General features: G+C 31.6%; 1 protein-coding gene across 7 annotated transcripts in view; it reads left to right on the top strand.

Annotated features, from left to right (window-relative positions):
• LOC107455104 (protein split ends) overlaps positions 1–23,095 on the top strand; it is a 172,012-nt gene that overhangs the window by 143,215 nt on the left and 5,702 nt on the right. For 6 of the 7 annotated variants that reach the window (XM_016072547.3, XM_016072546.3, XM_016072548.3 and 3 more), the window contains 6 exons: positions 1,250–1,395; positions 4,341–4,517; positions 6,535–17,134; positions 17,703–18,107; positions 18,927–20,459; positions 22,327–22,527. In XM_016072547.3, coding sequence (XP_015928033.2) covers positions 1,250–1,395; positions 4,341–4,517; positions 6,535–17,134; positions 17,703–18,107; positions 18,927–20,459; positions 22,327–22,527 — 13,062 coding nt within the window. The remainder of the gene's footprint in view (positions 1–1,249; positions 1,396–4,340; positions 4,518–6,534; positions 17,135–17,702; positions 18,108–18,926; positions 20,460–22,326; positions 22,528–23,095) is intronic. The other variant, XM_071183450.1, reaches the window with a different exon arrangement.

Raw genomic sequence — 23,095 nt, forward strand, 5'->3', positions numbered from 1 at the left:
ATTGTCTTAATGGAAAAATAGAGAGATGATGTATGTAAAAAGTGAAATTAGTATTAAAGGCCATACGGCCTCTCTCCCGCTTTAACTATCGGAACTATATATTATTGGTTACTACTGCCATATTTTAGGGTCTAGAATGTTTGTTGTTTGTTCAAAAAAAGTATGTTTTTGTGTCGGATTTCAAAACTTAAATATTTTTGCCGAATTTTTTCAAACTTACTTTCAGTTTTTTTTCGCAAATCATAGGAATTGCTTCTTAGTACAAATATATATATATATATATATATATAATTTTTTTTTTTTTTCATTGTACACTAAAGCTTTATGATTTATTTATTAGTGGGAGTTATTTCAAAACACCCTTACAGTAATTAATAAATTCTTACCCTATATTTTGTTTACATTTTTTTCATATTGTGTTGTGCATTACTTTGCCTAAATTTGTAAAGGTTCTTAACACATTTCACTGTCAAATACTTTGTTGATAGACTGATCAGTATACAAAGAATTCTGTGCTTCAAGATCAATACAATTTATTTTGTAACTAATCTTTGATGTGTTGTTTCCCTATTATATTGACTATTTAATTCTGTTATTAAGTTAAGTGTCCAAAATTGACAGTAAATACTTTTTTGGTAAACTATTCCATCACCCAAAGAATTGAGTACTTTGTGGTTAAGAAAGTTTGAAATAGAAGAATTGAGAAAAACCCAAAAGAATTGAGAAATCACCAAAAACATTTTTTAGAAAACATTTCTTCTCAGAGGACTCGAATATTGACTTATTGGGAATATTTCTTGTAGAATATTATTTTGACAATATTTCAATGGGTGGACAATTTATTATGATACAATAATAAATATTTTGAATATTACATTTCATGCACTATCATTCTTGTTGTTGGCTCTAAAATTTGAAATCACATTTTTTGTTAGCTTAAAGTATTTTTTTTAAAGGAAATTTATTTTAATTTATATCGCAGTTTATTGTTTATTTGCTGAGTGCTAATGTTTTTAAAAAATGTGTTAAATCAATTTTTATTAAAAAAAAATTATGTTTCAAAATGCCTGTTATTAAATTATTCATTGGTAGATGATTTGAATGAATAAGTAGTAAGAAATGAATCTGTGTTAACAGAAAAACCATAAAACTAGCCATAAATTATTTTATATTAAGTTAAATTAACAATGCCAAAATATATATATATTTAATTATATAAAGATAATAATGTTAAATATGTTTATCTTAGGTTGATTTTGCTAGTCGAGAGTGCCAGACTACATTTTTTGATAAGCTAGAGATGTCTGGTCAGTTAATCCCTGGTGATGGTACTCGACCCTGGGAAAGACGTGAAAGAAGAGGACCTGAATTTGAAGTTCTAAGAAATGATGAAAGGTAAAGAATTTTTTTGTATATTAATTTTTTACTGTCATTAATTTTTGATGCATTTTTTTCTTTCTTTATGAATTAGTGAAATAAGACTATTAGGCTGTGGGTCGAATGCTCAATATCGTTAATAAAAAGGATACTTTGTTCTAATCATGAGGGAGGAAAGGTTAAAGCTTATTAAAACAATCATATTTCTTCAGTACAATACGAATTAATAAATTTCTTATCACATATGTTGTACGTTAGTCTGTGTTTATTGAAAAACTGCTGCACTCTTTTTATTTTATTTTTTAAATGACCTTTTTTCCATGTGCTGCAGCTGGCTCAAGTCTTGTCCAATCAAATTATAGAAATCTTTGTTTACATATACGTAAGTCTGTGTCTGAAGGATTTATTTTTTTAAATCTAATTTAGAGCTTTTCACTCTTTTAAGGGAGGGAAATAATTGTTTGAAATAATAAAAATATCTGAAAAATATTGTATTTACTATGTCTGTCAGTGTTATTTTGCCAGTAATTTAGAAGGATAAAAAATATAATGTAATTAAACATCAGATTAAAGTCATTATTGACGTGTGTTGTTAGAGAGCACCAAATATTCACTCATATGTTCTCATATTTAAATGTTATAGAATTTTTACTTTAAGATTATGTGGCTTAGAGTGCAGAGAATTTATTTATTTATTTTTTTGTGAAATTTACTATTATTTAAATTATTGTTCTTCGTATCTACAGATAAAATACTTGAAAAAATTGGTAGAAAAAGGTTTTTTTTTTCAATCAATTTGATGTTTAACGGAATAGGAAAAATTTATAATGTTTTTAAACAAATTTATGATCTTAGTAATTTCATAAAATTTTTTGTTAATTTTATAGTTTTTTTTACTACCCTAATTGCTTTACTATAAATAATAAAATCTACTATATAAACTATAACATAAGAACCATAAAATTATATTGAATTCCGAATAGTATGAAGATGAAATTTAGTTCCTTCTAAATCTTAAGAAATTTAGTTCCTTCTAAATCATTAACTGTTTTATTAAGAGCTTACGATCATAGTTAGAATGTTCTGTTGAGGTACCATAAGTGACAACTGAGACTTTATTAATTTTTTCCCAACTATTGACATAACAGTTTAAAAGCAACTATATATTAAGAAAATAAATTATAACATTAAATTATTTTTAAAGTTACAAATGTGTGTATATATATTGTTCTTTTTTAATTAAGTGGCTCTAAATGTTTCATCAGCATCTTCATTGTCAGTGGAGCTCTGTTCACATAAATTAATTATTGTTAAAGCTGATGTCAGACAAACAACTAATTCACTAATATTCTTTGATTTTTGTTTGACAAAATCAATTTGAGGGCATGTTTTTTAAATTTTTTTCTTTAAAGTATCATTCCTGAGATCTTTCATTTCAATACCTTCAATTTCCTTTACAGTTCTGATAAATTTTTCTTTTATTTTGTTCATATTGTATACTTTGTGTTTCTTAATGATTTTTTCCTCCAAAATACACTTTTTAAACACCCCAAAAGATTTTTATATAGTTCTGCAGTTTCAGAGGAAACTTTTTTTTACAGTCAGAAGTTTAGTATAATTTTTATAACAAGACCTATGGTAGCAAACTTCAATTGCCACCATATCTTTGTCACGCATTTGCAAAAGTTATTTCTCATCCTTTTTTTGAAATAGCAGCACACAGCAATTGATTTTTTTGAGTTTCACACTTACTTAATGCTTCTTTTTTCCGCTTGCCAGAATGACGTTCTTTTGTGTATTTTTCAGTATAACGCAAAATACATATTTCAGGTAAAACATTTTAACGTTCACGATTAATAAATTTTTCATTGTGACTTAGAACTATTATTTTGTTTTCCATCATTTAAAATAGAGCATAGCAGTAATAAAAAATATTGAAACATTTTATGTAAAAACGATCTATTAAGAATTAAAGAACGATCTATTAAGAATTAAAGAATGATCTATTAAGAATTTAAGTTTTAAAGAACATATATGACAAATATAGGAGAGCCAAAACATTTGATGGAGGCATTTAACATGTTTGTTTACAAACACAAAAATGAAGCAACCAAGATTTTTAAGCTAGACTCTATTTGATTTGTTAGCTGTCAGAGGTATGTTATGAAACCTGCGTTTTTATTGGTTCATAACTGGCGAAAGGAAATAATGCTGATAAAAATTATTTCATACTTTTTTAAGAACATACAAAATAATGTGCAATTATTGAACTTTAAATTTTGCGTAATGAAATACTATGAAACATATTTTTTTATTGAAATAAAAATTAAGATTGCCCTTTTTTCTTCGGAACAAACTAATGATTAATGCCTTTGGCCCACGGTCTATATGTGCATGTTAACATTTGAGTATGTTTATGTTTGTTTACACTTGAAGATTTTGTTAAATTCATGAAATTTAATATACAACTTTACGAAAAAGTAATGTTTATTTAAAGACATGAAATTGTTTTTTATCCGTACTTGCTAAGTTTAATTTCATAATTTGCTGCTTTGGTTTCTTAATATATTTACTAATAAATTTTTTTTTCTTCTTTTAGTAGCTTAAGTAACTATTTATGTAACAATCAATGTGTAAACTTCCATGTTATAGAATTTGCTTTTATTTCATTCGTACAATTGGTTACATAATGTAAAAATACCTGAAAACTTATGGGTATCCATTCGTGCAGTTAGAAATAAAAACTGAGTTATGAAATTTATTAAAACTATTATATGATTCTGATGAGTTATTACATCTCTGATTTTACCAGACTCATTAGTTATTTATTATTTTGAATTATTAAATATGTATTTTAGATAAGGTTTAAGGTTTTCAATAATTAATATCATTTTCATATTTAATTTTTTTATAGTTGTTAATTGAATCCAAGTAACAATATTTATGATCTTCATTTTAAATAGGGAGCCGCGTGTTGGATTTGATGGCCGTCCTTATCCTAGATATGATGGACAACCTAGGCCACCTAGAGGAAACTTCAGAGGTGGACAACGTTCTGGGTTTGCATCAAGAGGTAGAGGTCAAGGATTTTCTGCAAGATATGAAGTGTATCACGATGAATTTGGAGAAAGACGGCACCGGTAAGTTTTACAATTTATCTTATTAATATTACCTCCTATACAGTTTATGTGAATGGTGTTTTGAATTAATACAGAAACAATCAGTCTGATGAAAAAATTATCTATTTTCTAGTTCCAGAACAAAAATTAATTATAGCTACCAATATCCTGGTGTTAAAAGTGTTTTTATTTTTAAAATCAAATCTGTAAGAGAAGGGTATTAATTTAAAGTTTCTATAATTGCTAAGATATAAGATAAGCAGGGTTCAAAATTAATCTAGGGTCCATTTTTTAGGAACCTCTAAAATTTGACTAAAATTGCTGTAAAATAATTGGTAGACCCTTAGACCAGCAATTAATAGAAATGGATAGTATGTTGTTTTGTTTTTTACATGTGTGTTTTTGTCAGAAAAATAGTACATTTCATCATAAATATCAACACACCATCTTTATACAGTAATTTTCATTTAAATTCACTTAACTAAAAAAAAATTAGAATAGAACCTGTAAAAATGTGCACAGACTAGAAATATTTTTTAGTACTAGTCCTTTGTACCAGTGGAGCAAGCAATACAACTCAAGCAATACAACTATGAGCAAGCAATACAACTCAATAGAGTAGATAGATATGAAAACTTAAAACTAATCATGATGATTTAATAACACCCTCTATCAGTGAAAACATGGGTATTAGTTTGTTGTTGAATTCTTAATGAAATAATTTTGTAAATTAAATTTCATTTACTTCTAAATGTATAATTTTAAAAAGCTTCAATTGTTTTCTGTGAAAGACTTTGAAAGTATACAAGTGAATAAAATTAAACTAGTAAATTAAAAATTAATGAAATACTTAGATTTAAAGTATTTTAGGGGCTTCATGATTGGCTATGATTTCAAATGTCTTTGTCGGAAAAAAAATTGACATGATAAAAATTATATTTTATTATCAATAATACATGAGTTTTTGACCCTCTTTAGAGAATATAAAGAGGGTGAGAAAATGCATGACACTTAATCAGTCTAGTTTATTAGACAATTAAGTCTATTGTCATTCATATAAATAGTGCTATACTGAACTCCTAAATGTGTTGTAACTCAAATAACGTGTGTTCATATCACTAGTCCTACATAACAACCCCATAGCAGAATCGTGGCGACATTGCCACAATGTTGCAGTGTTCTTGCAGAAGGATTTTTCATTTGTAAAATAAAAAAATTTGTTTTTCTTTTCTGCAGAAATTTTTGAAAGATTTTATCTTTTCTTCAGAATTATATTCAAAAGATGCCTTTCTCGGGAGTGGGGAAAAAATACTTGTGATTTTTCTATTCTCATTTGAGAATTATGAAAAATAAAGAATAATGAAGTAAAAATTTTGGTTTTATTTTCTGTAGAAATTTTCATTATATTTTTTCATGCAGTTATTACTACTTCCCACATAGCTATACATGGCTTTTAATATCCGATATTATTTATTACAAAAACTGAATCTAGAAATGAAAACGTGCATTTAGTAACCACTTTTTGAAGAGTTTTTTTAATGTAATGATAAATTAAAAAATGCGAAGAAAGGAAATAATTAGTGTGTTATCTGAAAAGGAAATAATTAGTGTGTTATCTTTCTACAAAATGTCAGAATATCGCCCATAATATTGAATAAAAAAGACATCACATTCAATTAAAAGTTTTTTTTTATTTGATCAAATTTTTTATTTATTTAATTTATTTATTTATTATTATTGAAGTTAACGCTTCTATTACTTTAAATTAGTAATATGTATATTTGTTATTTTTAAAAGTATCTTCCAGAAAGATATTAGTAATAGAGAGGTATGTGGCATCGAAAAAATTCTGCCAAAGGGCATGGCAAAGTATTCATTTTACATTAATTATGCCATTTTTCAAGTTAGAAATTTTGAGTAAGAGTGATTTATTTTTTCTTCAATATTGTTGCTGTTATTGATTCGGATCTTCTTACCATATGCAGTTTTTAACTTGAAGATATTAGGCAATGTATTCTAATTTTTTTTTTTATTACAGGTACAATTCTCGTGAAGAAAATGTTCCTGAAGTAACTATGTTTGATGGCAAGATTGAACGTCCAAAATATGTTGAAACAAATGACTGTTTAAATCGCAAGCGTAACAAGTTGCGTAACAGTGTGAGTGATCAAGAGAGTCACCACAGTCAATCTCCACCTCGCTCTTGTCATCAAAGCAGGAGCACCAGTCCAGTTTCTAAGGAAAGAAAGACTTTAAAAGACAGATTGCACCACAGAATTAAGAGTCCAGGCAGTCATAATTCCTCCCTTGTAAATAGCCCTTGTAGAGATGCTGCCCTTGATGAAGTGGAAACTAGCTCAGACTATAGAGACTCTCGATGTAAAAGTGATATTAAGATGGATGACTCTTTGGCGGACTTATCTTTCTCATCACCTCGGAGTAGCTCTGAAAAAGAATGTTCCGATAAAATTCTTTCCAAAGTTGATTGTGATTCTCTTCGTTCACGCTCTTCCCTAGATGGTGATAGTGCAGACGAATTTGGAATAACAAATGACCAACTTGGACAAATTGAAAGGAAGAAGCGTCTTTTGGCGTCTTCCAATTTCAAGAGTGGTAAAGATCTCAGTTTGCTTGTTTCCAAATCACTTATGGAAAAAGTAAAAAACAAAACACCTAATAGTCACTTGAATTCAGTGAAGTCATCTAAGCTGAATTGTGTATCTGATGTTTTAACTGATGACAGTAAATGTGATTCTGATGATTTTAACATCCAAAATGACTGTTCAAAGGAAAAACTTCTTCTAAATGATTGTATGAAAAAATCCTCAGACATGATGAGCCTTTTTGAACAGGTTAGTGCTCACCTAGAACCCAGTGACTTTGAGATTTTTGTTAGTGGTGATCGGCTGAGCAGGCGGAAACATCGGTCGCCCTCTAGCTGTTCTGAAACAAACACTTGTTATGAAAGTGATGTTAAACTTTTAACCAAAGAAGATTCTGTTAAATTGTGCAAAAGTGGGATCAAAGACTCTGCAATATTTAATAAAACAAAGTCTAAAATGGACATTTCTGATGATAACAACTGTGTTTCCAATTCATTGGATTCTTTTGTGTTTCGAAAACATTTAGATCCTAGAAAAGGATTTGATTCACAATCTGTTAACAATTCACAAAAATATCGCAGAATTTCTGTGGATAGTGACTCTTGTCTTCCAAATGCACAGGCAGCCAGTGATTCTTTTTTATGCGCAAATTCAACATCTGATGTATCTTGGAAAAAGCAGTGTAACTCCCTAACAAATCTTCACTTTTCTGAAAGTGATGTTCCATTTTCACATTCTAAAACAAAAGAGGAGATAGCTTCTGATGAAGAAGCATTGAACAATAAAAAATATCATCTTCATAATTCTTCACCAATGTATTCACCTAAAACATTCTTATCAATACGGACGTTTTCTGATGGTGCCCACTGCAACGATGTAAAGAGAGAGAGGGATATAAGTCCCTTATCTCTACCATTACCTAAATTTGCTGCATCCCTCCGTTCCCCTAAAGCTTCTCCAAATGTTCTTACATCTCCTAAAACAAATTCAGCTCATAGTCCAAGAGCTGGATTTTCTCCCAGTTCAGCATCTAACAAAAATCACCGTTATAGTGAATTTATGCCTGATGTTCCAACTGAAAAGAAAGTGAAATGTTTAGTACCTGATGACAAAGCTAGCATTGTCGCAGTTTCGTTAATGGATTCGGTGCAGTCTCTTGATTCACATACAATCAATGAATCAACAGAAACTGGACCCAACCTGGAATCCATTCAGTCTCCCAAAAATAACTCAGAAAAACTCAAAGAGCTTAATTGCTCTTCAGAATCGGACTTATCACCATCTTCTTCTCCAAGCCGTCCATCTATCGAAGATAGAATAAAAGCATTAGATGAAAAGTTTAATGCGTGGTCTGGAACAACAAGACCTACACCTACATCAGCACCAGATACCTCACCTAGTACTTTAGTTGACATTCCACACTGTGCAGTTAAACGGTCTAGATTTAATAGTTTGACTGATGTAGTACCTGAGCCATCAGATATTATGAAAACTCTTTTAGCTAGACCAACTATAGTAGACCAAGATTGTAAACGTCTGCAACACATTGATGAAAAATATGAACCTTTAAACATTAAAGTGGACACTATGCCAAAAATAAAACCTACTTTTCGAACAAAAGCTGCTGCCAAGGAATTTTCAACGCCAATTATTCCGCCTATTCAAAATTTCAATCCAACACCTTTGGTGAAAAATGTTACATCAGTACTAGTCGCACAAGGAATTATGTCACCGCCTAACACACCAATGGGAAGTGCTGGGAGCATTTTGTCTCCAGTAACACCTCCAATTCAACAATATAACAGTCAAATAACACCACCAGTATATACACCTTGTTCTCCTTGTTCATCTTTTAGTTTGTCTGCTACTACAAATAAAATTATTGATGGTTTTAATTCTAATTTTGACAAGGACTTATGTGATAACCCTCTGAAGTCAACTAGTGTTATAAATTCTGCCAAGGCTAAAACAGATCCAAACTTTCATACCAATTCTACAATGCTAGCCACTTCTTTAAAAAGTCCTTTACATTGTCCTATGGAATTACCTGCTCATTCTATGGTTTTAAACTCTCCTCCTAATATTAAGAAGGAGCCAGCATCTCCCACTGATAGTGTAACAGAGGCTGTATGTAAAATAGATTCAGATATTAAATGTTCAATTAAGAAGGAACCTGTTATGAAGCCAGCTAACATTCCCCCAACTCGAAGAGATAGTACAACAAAAGAACATTCAAATTTCATTTCAATAGATCACGATAAAAAAGACTTTTGTGATGTTAAAGATCCCCGCTTATCATATCATGAAGGTGCTGCTCAATGGAGAGAAGTTGGTTGCAAAAATGACATTAAACCTAATATTGACTCTTGTGCCAAATCTTTTGTTACGAATTCTGAATCTGATAACAATGTCAAACCTGTATACTCTGCTGTAAAGAAAAGGGTTTCTTCTATAGATAGTAATGAATCTGAATCCAGTAAATCAGTAAAGTCATTGGAATCCAGCAGAGATAGTCATGATATCAGTTGGACTAAACAGGAAAAGAATCCTGAACCTGAACCTAAGAAACTAAAACTATGTAAAAGTGTTAGAGAACGTTCAGCATCTCCTCCTGTATTGCATGTAAGTTCAAAAAAGAATGAAAAGAAAGAAAAGTGCTCTAAAAGCGATAAAAATAAATCATCATCTTCCTCTAAATCCAATTCAAACAGTTGTGATAAATCTAAATCTGATTCTAAATATAGTAATAAATGTGACATTAAAGACAAATCTAAATCAGAGCACAGGTTAAAAGAAGAAAAACGTTCTAAATCAAAAGATTCCAAAGAATCAGTATCAAAAAATGAAACTAGAGACTCGAAAGATAGTAATCCCAAAAGTGAATCTAGAACAAAATCTAAAGAAAGACGAAATTCAGATAAAGATAATAAAAATACATCTTCAAATAATATTGCTGGTAAACCAAAAAAGGAGTCCTCTTCTAATAAAATGGAAAAGAAAAGTAATGAAAAATCCAGTGAAAAAACAACTGATAAAATGAGTGATAAAACCAGTGAGAAAAATTCAGGAGAGAAAAAATCCTCTAAATCTAAGAAACTGGAAAAACAGTTAGAATTTGATTGGGCTGCCTGGATGGACGATGAACCTGTCTATTTTTCTATGTATGATAAAGTGAAAGCTCGTTCTAGTAAATCTAGAACTGAAACATTGAAACAAACTAATGATTTGGAAAGTGTTAGACAGAAGTTCAATAAACTTAAACAAAGACGTGCAAAACGTGAGGAAAAAAGCAAATCCATTGAAGATAGTGACAAAGATTCAGATTCTGTTAGCCATCACTCTAGTGATTCTGACTCTCAAACAAGGTCTACTAAGATGAAGCAACCTCGTAAGCGTAAATTAGTTATAGAAAGTTCCTCTGATGATGATGCACACCATAGTTCAAACAACAGAGTTAGTAAGATGGAAAAAGATTTTAGTGACTCAGCTACTGATTCTGAATTTGAATACAACGTTTCTCAGAGGCAATCTATTCCTCACAAATCTCGAAAAAAGAAGGCTGAAATACTTAACACTGATACTTCAGACTCGGAATCAAATTTCAATGAAAAGTCACACTCAATCACGAAGAAAAAGTCCTCTCAGAGCCGAAATAAATCTCGTTCTGAGAAGTCTAAGAAATTTATTAAATCAGAAGATGATCAGTCTGAATCAGATAGTCATAGTAAGCACAAAGAAAAGGAAAGTAAACCAAAGAAAGTGAGGAAAGATAAAATTCCTGAAATAAAGCAAGAAATTGAAACTGATCATGAATCTCTGAAGAAAGAAGATGGTGGTAAAAGTCATAAAAAGAAAAGTTTAAAAGAACACAAGCAAGAACCTGAACTTCCATCACAGAAGAAAATAAAATCCGAGCATCAAACTAAAGACAAAATACCTTCTTCAAAAGAAAGAAAATCCGATGGTTTTGTTGAAAAAATGCAAATTGATGATGCTGATAAACATAAACCTTACACCAAGAAAAGAAAGAAGTCTAAGAAAATGTCCAAGAATAAAGAAAAAAGAAATACTGCTGAAAAATCTTTTCTTCAAGACTCTTCTAGGAGACAGGAAGAAAATGACTCTAAATTGCCTGTTCTTTTATCACCTAAGCCCACTAATAATCCTCTAGCTGATAAACAACTTTCTCCTCCATGTTTGCAAGCTGGAATTTTATCCGATAATGATTTTAAATCTGATTTTTCAGACTTTGATTTTGAAACTCAACCGACTGAAGATATGGACATTAACACGGAAGACTTATGGAAACAGTTAGAGGGCAAATCAGACTCAAACTCAGAAAAATCTTCAAAAAGTAAGAAAAAAGATGCTACTTCAAAATCTCAATCATCTATACAATCTCCTGAGCATGATAGCAGCCTGCCTTCCTTTTTTGATAAGCTTTCGGACATTACTGATTCTGAACCAGGGAGAGATCCTAATGACTGTGTTAGCGATATACCGAGTGATAGTTCAAAACACCATTCATTTCCTGTAAAGAAGGAAAAGGAAACTGTCACGTCTCCACACAAAGTAAAACAAGAAAAGAATCAGAAAGAAATTGCAATTAATGATTATGCTAAACATTCTGATACTCATAATTCATCTAAGGAAGAAAAGCGAAGAAAGAAATCAAAGAAACAAGGAAAAGAACGCAAAAAGAAATCTCAGGAAAAAATTAGAGAAGAAATGCCCGTTCCGGTTGATGTCCAACGATGTTCAACGCCTGCACTTTCTCCTAAAACCTCATTTAACACTCTTCCACTTGATGATGACAGTAGACTTTCTGATTTACGAATAGATGAAGAAATTGCAGAGGAAGCTAGGCGTCTTGAGCAGGAGCTTTTAACTGTATCTGAGGAAAATAGTACTTTTGGCGATGATTGTTCAACTAAAAGAGAAGAAAAACAGTTGGAAAGGCGATTTGAAGAAGAAGCAGCTAAGGAAACACGTAGGCTTGAAGAAGAGTTATTTTCTACTGGTCGAGATTCTTGGCATATGAAAGAAAAGGATTATGATTCTGAAGTAGCCTCTGGAGATCTAGGTGAAGATAAGATTGCAACTGAAATTGATCCCCTAAATGGAAAAGAAGAGAATATATTTACGGGATTAGATTTGCATTCCTCCATTCCAGAACCTTCTCAAAGTGAAGTTGATGCTTTTTTATCCGGTCAGTCTGAAACTGACCCTTACAAAATTGATGACAAAGATATGTCTAATGATATTGAAGATCAAAGAAAAATAGAAGATGATTTGGCAGTTTCTGCTTTATTGCAAGAAATGCATTGTGGAGAAATATCTGCTCCTGAATTAACAAAGGAAACAGATTATCTTGATCCCCTTTTAGAAACTCATCCTGAAGATACAATGAGTTACTTGCTTCCTGATGATAGTGAAAATTCTCTTCATATAGCTGATGGTTCTCCAGATAATCCTGACAATGAAATTCAAGAGGAAAAAATAGAAGAATCTTCTGTTATGTTACTTTCTCCTTCTTCAAATTCAGAGCCTCCTGCATTAGAAATTTCTAATATCGAAGATTCTGAAACTGTAAAAATAGATTCCATCCCTGAAAATACTATGCCTGGACCAGTAAAACTAGAATCTGTTGCTGCTACTAATGGTGTTAATTGTGATGTAAAAAATTCATCTTGTTTTGAATTTCATGATGAGAACAGTTTGGGAATTAGTGAAAATAAACCACCTGTTATTGATATTCCTGTCATTCCAGATACTATGGAACCTTGCAATGATTTTGTTTCTCCGAAGCTGGATAAAAGTAAGGCGCAAAAAGGAAAAGATCATGAGAAACCTATCTATACACCTGAAAAAACTAACTCTGGTATTAATAATGATGAAACAGCTTTAACTGAAAACCAACTGACACATTTCGAAGATATCACAATGGACACCACTGACAGCAAAGATGATGATAATCCTCCTGTTCTTCTCCCTGTTGAATCTCCTCCTAATCTTTTGCCTGTTGTTGAACCCAAAGATAAAATAGATCCTTTTTCAAGAATTGATGTTCCTGAAAATCCTACATTCGACAATGTGCCCAGTAAAGCAGAAGCAGTTGTATTAGACCTTGTAAAAGACTTAGATGACATGTTTGATTCAAAAATTGAAACTAGTATTTCAAGGTTTTCAGATAGTCATGAAAAAACCATGTCCCAAAGCAGCATATCACTTATGTCTGAACAAAATAGAAATGATCCATTAAGACTTAACACTTCAGATATTTTTGAGAACTTCAAATCATCACATTTGCCATCATCTCCTCATTTTGATTCTTCTCCCTTGCTAAAACCAGTTAATAAAAGTTATACTAATCCTATATCATCATCTAGTAGCTTTGTGGATCAAATAAATCTTGATAAGTACAGTTTCGCAGAATCTGCCATTTCTAAAAATCCACCTCTTTTAAAATATTCCGACATTTTGAACTCTAGCTGCGAAACTAGTGTAATACAATCTGCTCCTAAAATTGAAAATAGTGACATTCTATCAATTTCTGATAAAAGCAACCTCTCTAATTGTGACATATTTGCTCAAAGCCAAGAAATCAGTGATTCAACTGAAGGGAATCAAAGCAATTCTGATAATTTTCTTCTTGAATTGTTTCCCTCTAAATCTGACGAAAGTAATCATAAAGAAGAGAAATCAAAAAGTGGAGATGGGTTCTATTTTAACTCAGAAAGTAAGAATAACTTGCCAGGTATCGATAAACCCTCATTAGATCTGAATCAGTCGGATAGTATTGTTTCATCCTTTGAAATTCCTGAAGTGAATGAACAAAATGAAGCTACAGAATTCAACCAGGATATTTTCGAACCGTCTTCTAATGATGCTAAAGATTCAAAAATACCTCAATTATTAAGTTTCAGCTCAGAACAACTGTTTACTGATAATTTTGGTAGTAAATCTCCAGTTAATAATTCATCTGAAGAAACAGTCAAAAATTTCACTTGCAACACAGATATTTTGCAACAATCTAATCCTGTGGATAAACCAGACATTGCAGAAGATGAAACATCTACTTCAGTTGGTATTGAAGATATTTCTAATAAAATTGAGTCATTTAAACCTGAAGACAACAGTTCAGTTAAAACTTTTGAAAATTTAAGTCTCACAATAGACGATGTGTTTTCATCGAGACCTACTGATGCTGATTCTGTGTGCAGTGATACAACTGATATAACAATTCCTGATACAAAGATGGAGACTGATGGAAATCTAATAGCAGCAACTAACAAAGATCACAATGAAACACCTCAGGCAGAACCTGTTCAGGAAGAGGCTGCAATTCAAGAAGATGCCCTTCCAGATCCTCAAGTAACTGATGAAGCTCTTGAAGCAGATACTAAAGTGGAGCGACCTAGAAGAGGACGAAGACCTAAAACCAGAAAGTATGTTGAAGCATTGTCTCAAAAACAAGGAAGCTCACAAGACACACCAAATGCTCCCCAAAGTAGAAGTTCGAGTCGCCGTGCTCGTCCAACATCATCTGAAAGAGTTAGGCGTTCATTGAGAAGTGATACATCTGAAGTTGTTCCTTTAAGGGAATCTGGAAGAAAACATGTTCATGAGGAAGTTTCATTTTCTGAGAGTGAAGAAAACAAAAGAGATGATGAAACAGGTGATTCCTCAAATCTTATTCCAATCACCACTAGGGCAAATTCTCGAGAAGATGATAGAAATAAAAGTGAAGAGCCAAGAAGGAGAAGGGGAAGACGAAAGAAAATTTCTGGGGATCCTCCATCTGCACCACCTGTTAATAAAATTGAAACTAAATTGGATGACATCGAACCTTCAAAAGATTACAACCGCTCCAAAGAATCTCGATTTAGGCTTTCTTTGTCATCTGAAAAGGAACATAAAGCATCAAAGGATAATTCTAATACCATAGATGTTTATGACTTTTGTGATGATGAAGATGAGGGAGAAATCAATTCATTTAAAGACATAAAGGATAGACTTCATGATACATCTAGAAATACTTCATCCATAGAAATTAAGCCATCTGAAGCATTATCTTCTGATAAGGATAGGAAAAATAAAGAGCAAAAGCATGAAAAATTAGCTGAAATTGCCATAGAAAAAGATAAAAAAGTGAAAGAAATAAAACATGAAAAATCATTAGAGTATACCAATGAGAAAGAAAAGAAGAAAGAATTAAAACATGAAAAGTTGTTTGAGGGTGTACCAGAAAAAGAAAGGAAAGTGAAAGATCAGAAATATGAGAAATTATTAGATAATATTGAAAAGGAAAAGAAAGCTGAAGAGTGCAAAAAACCTGTTCTGGCTGATGAACGAGATACAGCTATTAAAGAACATCATCCTGAGCATCCTAAAATATCTATGACCATCAGATTGAATAAAAAAGATGGTAATGATGGTACCTCCCCATGCATTGCTGAAGTTGTTAAAACATCTGAAGCTCTGAATATTGATGAGCCAAAAACAGAGCCATCTAAAGTAGAAAAACAAACACCTTTAAAACAAGAATCCCAAGCATCTGAGACTGCATATAGTGGACCTTGCAAATCTACTCGAAAATCTACTAGGCTAATGAACCAAGGTCGATCAGCTTCAGATCCTAGATCTACAGTTGATGTTGTTATTGATGAAGTTGTTAAAAATCATGCTGAACCAATGCAGACTAGGTCATCACGTCGCTCAAAAGCCAGTAGGCGAAGTGAAGAAAGTTCACAATTAGTTTCTTCAGAAAATTCCAATGATACAACAGATGATAAAAATAAGAATGAACCAGTATTTTTCATACATGATAACGCTGTTAAAGATCTCCCAGAAGACAAAAAAGTAATTTCCTCACACTCAGTCGAGTCACCTTCTGCATCTGAGATATCAACATCTGCAGCTGATAAAATTCCAAATCGTATTACCAATTTAAGATCATTTAGAATGGCTCGGCTAGCTGCTTCTAAGTTGGAGGCTACAAAAGAAACCAATCTTGGTGTTTCAAGTGAACAAGAGTCATGCAAGAAAGAAAAAATACGTAGAAGCTCTTTAGATGAAAGAATTGAAGCATCTCCACTGAAAGAACATAGAGAAAGTTTAGAACTACCGAAAGAATCAAAATCTTCTGTTGTCATTTGCCAGCCAGAATTAAAAATTGAAATAAATAGAATTAATTTAGATCTAACTAAGGAAAAAATTGTTAAAACTTTACCTGAAAAATTTTCTGACTGTAAGGAAGAAAGTAACTCAAATTCTGGTCCTACTGTATACCTTGATCCAGAAACTGGATTTTTAACCACTTCAGGCACTAATGAAGCTTATTCAGATGCATCATTAAATACCTCTCATGACAGTAAAAATAGTAGCAATATATTAGTTTCAGATATGTCCAGTATTCCTCTTTCAAAACACATCACTCTTGCTGAAACGCATGCTACACCATCAGTAATTCAAGAAAATTCCAAAACCAATTCAGTTAATGTGACTGAAAGCCTTCAGACTGGTAGATCATTACGTTCTCATCAATCACCATCTGCTCAAACATTGCCTATCTCAAATCCACTTGCATCAACTGATATAACTTCAAAAATTGTAAGCAGTAAAACTATTGAAACTAGGAAAGATAAAAGAACAAATGTTACTGTTGGTGGTCCATTACCTGTATCTAGTACTTTAGTAACAACCTCTGCACCACTTCTCACTAATTCCACACCTGAAGTAGTCAATACTGTTAATTTATCTAGTGCCATTCCTGAAAATAAACCCATTGCAATAGCAGCACATGTGCCAGCTATCAGCTCAGTGACTGAAAGTTCTGTTCCATCTCGTGTTAATTATGAAAACATTCAGCCCAAAATTCCTTCTCATCCTGTGCTCAATTATCAACCTTCTTCAAGAGAAATAACTGCAATTACATCTTCGAACGCTGGATATGTTACAACTATATCAACTACTGTACAAAATAAATGTTCTACGAGTACAACTGCTCCATCAGTAGTTCATACTAAAACAGAGGTAATTTTGATAATTTATATTTTAAATAATCATGCTTATTTTAATATCTGCTTATGCTGCTGTTAATCAGTAAATCTTATTAGATCAATATAAACAAACACAGAAAATCGAAGTTTGTAAGAAAATTTTATTAATAAACTAGATTGCAATTATTTTTTAAAAAATTATCAATTTCTGATATTTCTTTTGGAAAAAGAGTTTCTCCCATTTAGGTTGGAAGAAACTTACTCCCAGGGCAGTTTTTTTTTACTGCGAAAGAAAATTACCATCCCTAGTTTAAAGCCATATTTACATCAACGGATGAAAATTGTAAGGGTTTGAGAGACAGCATAACAACAGCTAAAGGTTAATTATTAAAATGTGTCACACATATTTAATCAAAGGTACTTAAATGGTATGAGTAACATGGCTAACCACTTAGATGAAGATGTCCCTTGTTAGACTTTCTAGAATTAATTTTGTACAATTTTTTAAAATATGAAAACTGGGCAAGTTTTTGGTATAATGTATATTTTTGATTTTTATGTCATTGAAATTGCTAATTTTATTAATTTGGTTCCAACTCTAGCTTCCTGTTACGTATACTTCTATGAAAAATTCACTTATTCCATTCAATGAACATACACCTGGTAGCAATTGCCAGCTTGTTTCATCAGGAATGCATATGTCTTCGGAACATTCCAGTGTTGTAGTGAAACAAGAATTACTAAATGAAACCCCTCCACCTCATGCTTCTCCTGTAGCCACATTAGCTTCATCATCTCACAATGCTCCTGTGACGTGGTCCAATTCAAAAACATCTTCGAGCAGGATAATGGATGCTCATGCTCATGTGAGCACAATCCAAGCTGGGAACATTAACAAAAATTCTGTTTATACTGGAAAACATGAAAGATCAGCTAAGATTCCACATAACAAAAATAGTTCAGCTTTCTCTGATTCTAACTTTCCTTTGTCTGCTTATGAAGGCATGGTAAGGGCTCTATTTATTTATTTTTTTCAAAAATAGTGAAAAGTTTTATGTGCTATTATTCGAATAAATCCAAATAGCAAGTAATCTCCGAGTAACCTAAGCTTTTTTTCTTAAAATTATCTGTTAAAACTGTACCAAATGTTATACTTCGATATGATTGCTGCTTCAGTTTTTTCTAAGTTAGTTGCTCTGAAAAGAAAGTTCAGGTAGTTTCTAAAAAAGAGTTAGTTGCTCAAAATTTTTTTTAAAAAAAAGTAAATGCTGCTGAAAATTTCCCTTCCCATTCCAGTCTTGCTTCAGTTAAGCTTAACTGTTCTTCAAACTGTTAAAGGTAAATATTTAGCTAAATTTACTACAAAAGAAACATTTTTCTGAAAACGGCACTACTTTTTTCTCTAAAATTAGTGGAGAAGTTGGAAACTTTAAATTTCGTGAGACTGATAGTTAATTTTATAAAAAATTGAAAACTTTCTCTTATTACAATTCCTGATAGAATAAAACTACTATTCTAAGTGTCATAAAAATTTTATAACTATCACTGATCTGCTTTTAAAATTCAAAATTGTTGTTTCAAAACCAATGTAAACTATTGGCTTTGAACAAGCATACAATGAAATTTTTTGTATGTAAATATGAAATTAATTCTTGGTCATATTAATTATATAATAATTCATTTAATTTTATTAATTAATGTAGGATTTTATTAATTAATGTAAGGATTGTAGTTTTAATCTTCTGAAAAAAGCTGTAAAGTTAATAAATAATATTTTTTATTTAAAAAAATTTTTTTAAGTAATTTTATGTTTAATTTTTTCTTAGCTTCCACTGGTTGCTGCATCTGGAAATACTGGAGGTGTTATTGCTGAACTTTTGCAAAATCCTCAATATCTTCAACAGCATAAAGATTATTTCACATCAGCTGGTCAACTTCAAGACAGGATTCAGGTGCCCATGGTACGTCCTTCAACTCCTGTTGCATCAAGCATTCCACCTGAGTTAGCTGCTCGTCTTGCACCAACACCTCCACACACACCAACCCCACCGGTTACATCTTCTAATCATTCCTTACAGTCATCTGAAATGTATTCATCTCACGTTAATTCTTCACTTCTCATAAGGCATCCTGGTCAATCTGCATTAATGGTACCACAGCATCCTGGTCTTACACTTCATCAATCAGAATACAATCCAATTTTTCATCAAATGATATATGCTGCGAATCATCCATATGCTGCCATTTCTGATCTCCGAGCCCAGCAGGAAGCAAGAGCTGCAATAAGTATGAATCCCCGTTTTCCTTACCCTATTAATCCTGCTGTTGCCAACAATTTCAAACAGCCATCTGATCCTAGGCACTCAATGCAAATGGATGCAAAATCTGAACAAAAATTAATAAATGACTTATCAAAAATAGTACATGAAGCCAGAGGTGCTGAAGAGAAATCTCAACACTCTGGTAAATCTGTTCGTAGTAAAAAAGACTATAATAGTTCAAAAGAAAAAGATGTCAAGGCTTTATTGGACAATAGAGACCATCATGAAAGTTCTCGCCATTTATCTTCTCATGATCAAAAAGGTCCGTCTACCTCTGCAATTGCACACAATTTAAGGCAACAGCAGAATGCTCATTTTTCCTCAGCCATTCATCAGTTAAGTCCTCGATTAAACGTGTCCCCGCATGACAGAATAAGTGATTCTCCTGTGATTGCCAATTTATATGCTGCTGGTCAAAGCAGAGTTCCACAGATCACCCTTGCTGGTCAAGTGGATGATCATAAATCAGATAATGTGGGAGCTTTATCATCTCACCATTATAAAAAGGAAGAAACTATTAAGCAGCCTCCAGTTGCTCATCAAGTACAGCCATCTACAAATCCATATGCATTAGAAGCTGTACATTCCAGGCAGCAAGTGTTGGGTGTTATGCAACTTGGTGCGGGCCACTTGGATAGTAGGACTCCTAATCCATCACATTCTCCCACCCCCCATGTGTACAAGAAAGATCCAAATCAGTCCCTTCAACTATCAATGCATAATGCCATTACAGACAAAAGGATTAATCCTGAGCATTCAAAGAAATTAGTTCATGCGAGAACATTAAGTCATCAAGGATCTTCTGTATCCCCAGGTCCTGCTGGTCTTGGTCCTGCTCGATCTCCCGTGCCATGGCCTGCAGTGATTCAGTCTCATAACACTCATCCTTCTCTAGCTCAATCACCTCATCACATGATTCCTACTGATCAGACATCACGCAGAGTCAATGCTCACCTACCACCCTCCGAAGTTGCGGCTCTTGTACCTCCACCGCCGGCTCATCAATCACCACCTAGAATATTAGATCAGATATTAAATGTAAGTATGCTATCCTTCTTCATAATTCTATATTTTTATATCTTATTACGTTATAGCATTTGTGAACGTGAATCTACAGTCAAAGTTTGAAGAGGCTTAATCTTTTGATGATTATTCCAGCTAAAAATAATTTCAAACCAGTGTTCCAACTTACTACTATTAATAATTTTCATTATTAAAATGACTTGGGGCTTTTAACTATTACATTCTTTTGCTTTGAACTCTAAAATAGCCTTTGTTATTCTATATTTTATAATATTATGATACAATACTTGTTTAACCATATTTTTGTTTTTAAAATTTGCTTAAATGATAGCATTAAAACCTGTTTGTAAATCAACTGTTAGAAAACATTTTGAAAAGCTGTTCAGGGTTTGGTGATAACTTAAACTAAAAACAATAATGTGTCTGCTATTTTAGGATTCTGTCTCTGAGAAATACATTCATTCACTCCTCTTGTCTGTGACAAGCTATTACTTGTTTTATCCACTGTGAGTCATCTCACCAATACATTTGTAACTTGCTCTTAGCAATTAAAAATATTTTTATCTTTATTTTAATAAAATTATTTAATATTTACAGGATGCGTAGGATTTTTTGAAGGTGCTTATTTTCGATTTTAGTTTTTAAAAGCCCTTTAAGGTGCTTTTAAAAGTTCATAATTTTTTCAAGCTTCATTTTCCACCCACTAAAATTGAACCAAAGAAAACTCTTAATTTTTGCTGATCAACAACAAGGACGAACTAACATTGCTGATTTTTTTTTCCATTTCCAGAAATTTCTTTTATTTCTTAATTTCATTGCTGGTGAAACACCATTGTATTCATTACACAGAGGCTAATGTTGCTCTCGGACTGTTCTATTTATAGATCTGTTCCATAATCCTTGAACTTGACTTGGGGATCATTCACTAAATACATATTTTCATGCAAGTCCAGAGCACTTAATCACAGAGCTTAATCATCTCAAATTTTTCAACTCCCTTTTATTCGGTTAATTTAACAAAGATAAGAATTGATTTTTAATTGCAGAGTTTTTTACCGAAGACAGTGTCATAAAATTTTTTTGAACTTTTTACTGTACATTATTGTTTTATTACTTGTTACTTTTGTCCTATTGTATTATTATTTTTTTAAGATTTTCATTGCTCTTAATTTTTTTTCTGAAAAAACTCAATAATATTTGGAGGGAAGATTTTTAAAAGAGTATGAAGTGAGGGGCTTTTCACTGTTTTAAGATTTAGCAAATGCAGTCAAAAATCTTATGCTATTCAGATTTACCATTCCAAAAGAAATTCAATTCATCTCTTAATTAACTTTAAAAAAATTAAGAAACAGCAATTGAATTGATTTAAAAACAATTGAAATATAAAATTCAATAGTCTCAGGGCTGTTTAATATCGTAAATGTATGGACCATATAATAATTAACTTCTGACAAAAATGTTTAGCTTCAATACTCATTGTATTTACATTTCAAAATGATTGAAAATTTTTTAATCGTTTTATTACAGAAATTAGTTACAAATTTTAATAAAAATTTAAAAGGAGCTGAATTAATTAGGATTTTCTTAATTTGCCTAATTCTTTATATCTCTTTTAGTACGATCAATATGATTATCAATTCAGTATGATCAATATTAATCTTGCTACTTTTTTTGTTGAATATACTTTAATAAATAACTTTTATTTAAATCTCAAAATGATTTACTTAAACGCGGAATAAAGAGAAGAAAAACTTCGTTTTTCAGTGTATACTGAGAAAATTATATCTTGTAACACTTCCCTTTTATGTGAGAATGAATTATTTAGAGCCAAGATGGTAGTGATACTATATCAAAACTAAAACTATAATTCATTTTTATGCAGCGCTATCCAGTTATGTGGCAAGGGCTACTATGTCTAAAAAATGATCAAGCAGCTGTTCAAATGCATTTTGTGTCAGGAAATATGGGAATTGCGACCGCTTCTCTACCACCTATAGTGGATAATGAAACATCTCCTGTAAGAGTTGCCCAACGCATGAGATTAGATCAACAACAGCTAGAAGGTGTTCAAAAGAAATTGCAGGTATGTTCTATGATATTTCCTATAACACACCTTTGTATATATATAACGTTTTTTGACAGAATTTTCTAGATTAAATTTTAAAATAACTCCCTCTTTCCAAAGAAAGTTCCACTTTTTCGCATTCCCGAGAAAAGTTTTTTTCTATGATTTTTGCTGGTTTTGCAAATATGATTTAAAACAAAATTCACACGATTAAAAATTACGCTTAGTGATTCGTATTCTTGGAGTTTACAATTACACAATATGAATCATATTTACAGGAATTAAAAATCAAACATTGAGATTCGTATTTACCAGGGTTGGGTTTTTGACGTCAAAAAGTGGTTTTTGACATGACAAGGGTATAATACTGGTTTAAACCGTCAAAAACCCGTCAAAAATGTCAAAAACTGAAGTTTGCCAAGAAAATATATAAACTTCAAAACTACCAACAGTTGCCATGCATTATATTGAAATTTAATTATACTATAGGTAATCAGCAGGTTTTAAAATATTTTTTAATTAAAATTAAGGTAAAATAACTTAAGTTTTACAAACATTATATAATAACCGATAATAAGGCAGAAAA

This window comes from Parasteatoda tepidariorum, chromosome 1 (assembly GCF_043381705.1).
Source record: "Parasteatoda tepidariorum isolate YZ-2023 chromosome 1, CAS_Ptep_4.0, whole genome shotgun sequence".
NCBI lineage: Eukaryota > Metazoa > Arthropoda > Arachnida > Araneae > Theridiidae > Parasteatoda > Parasteatoda tepidariorum.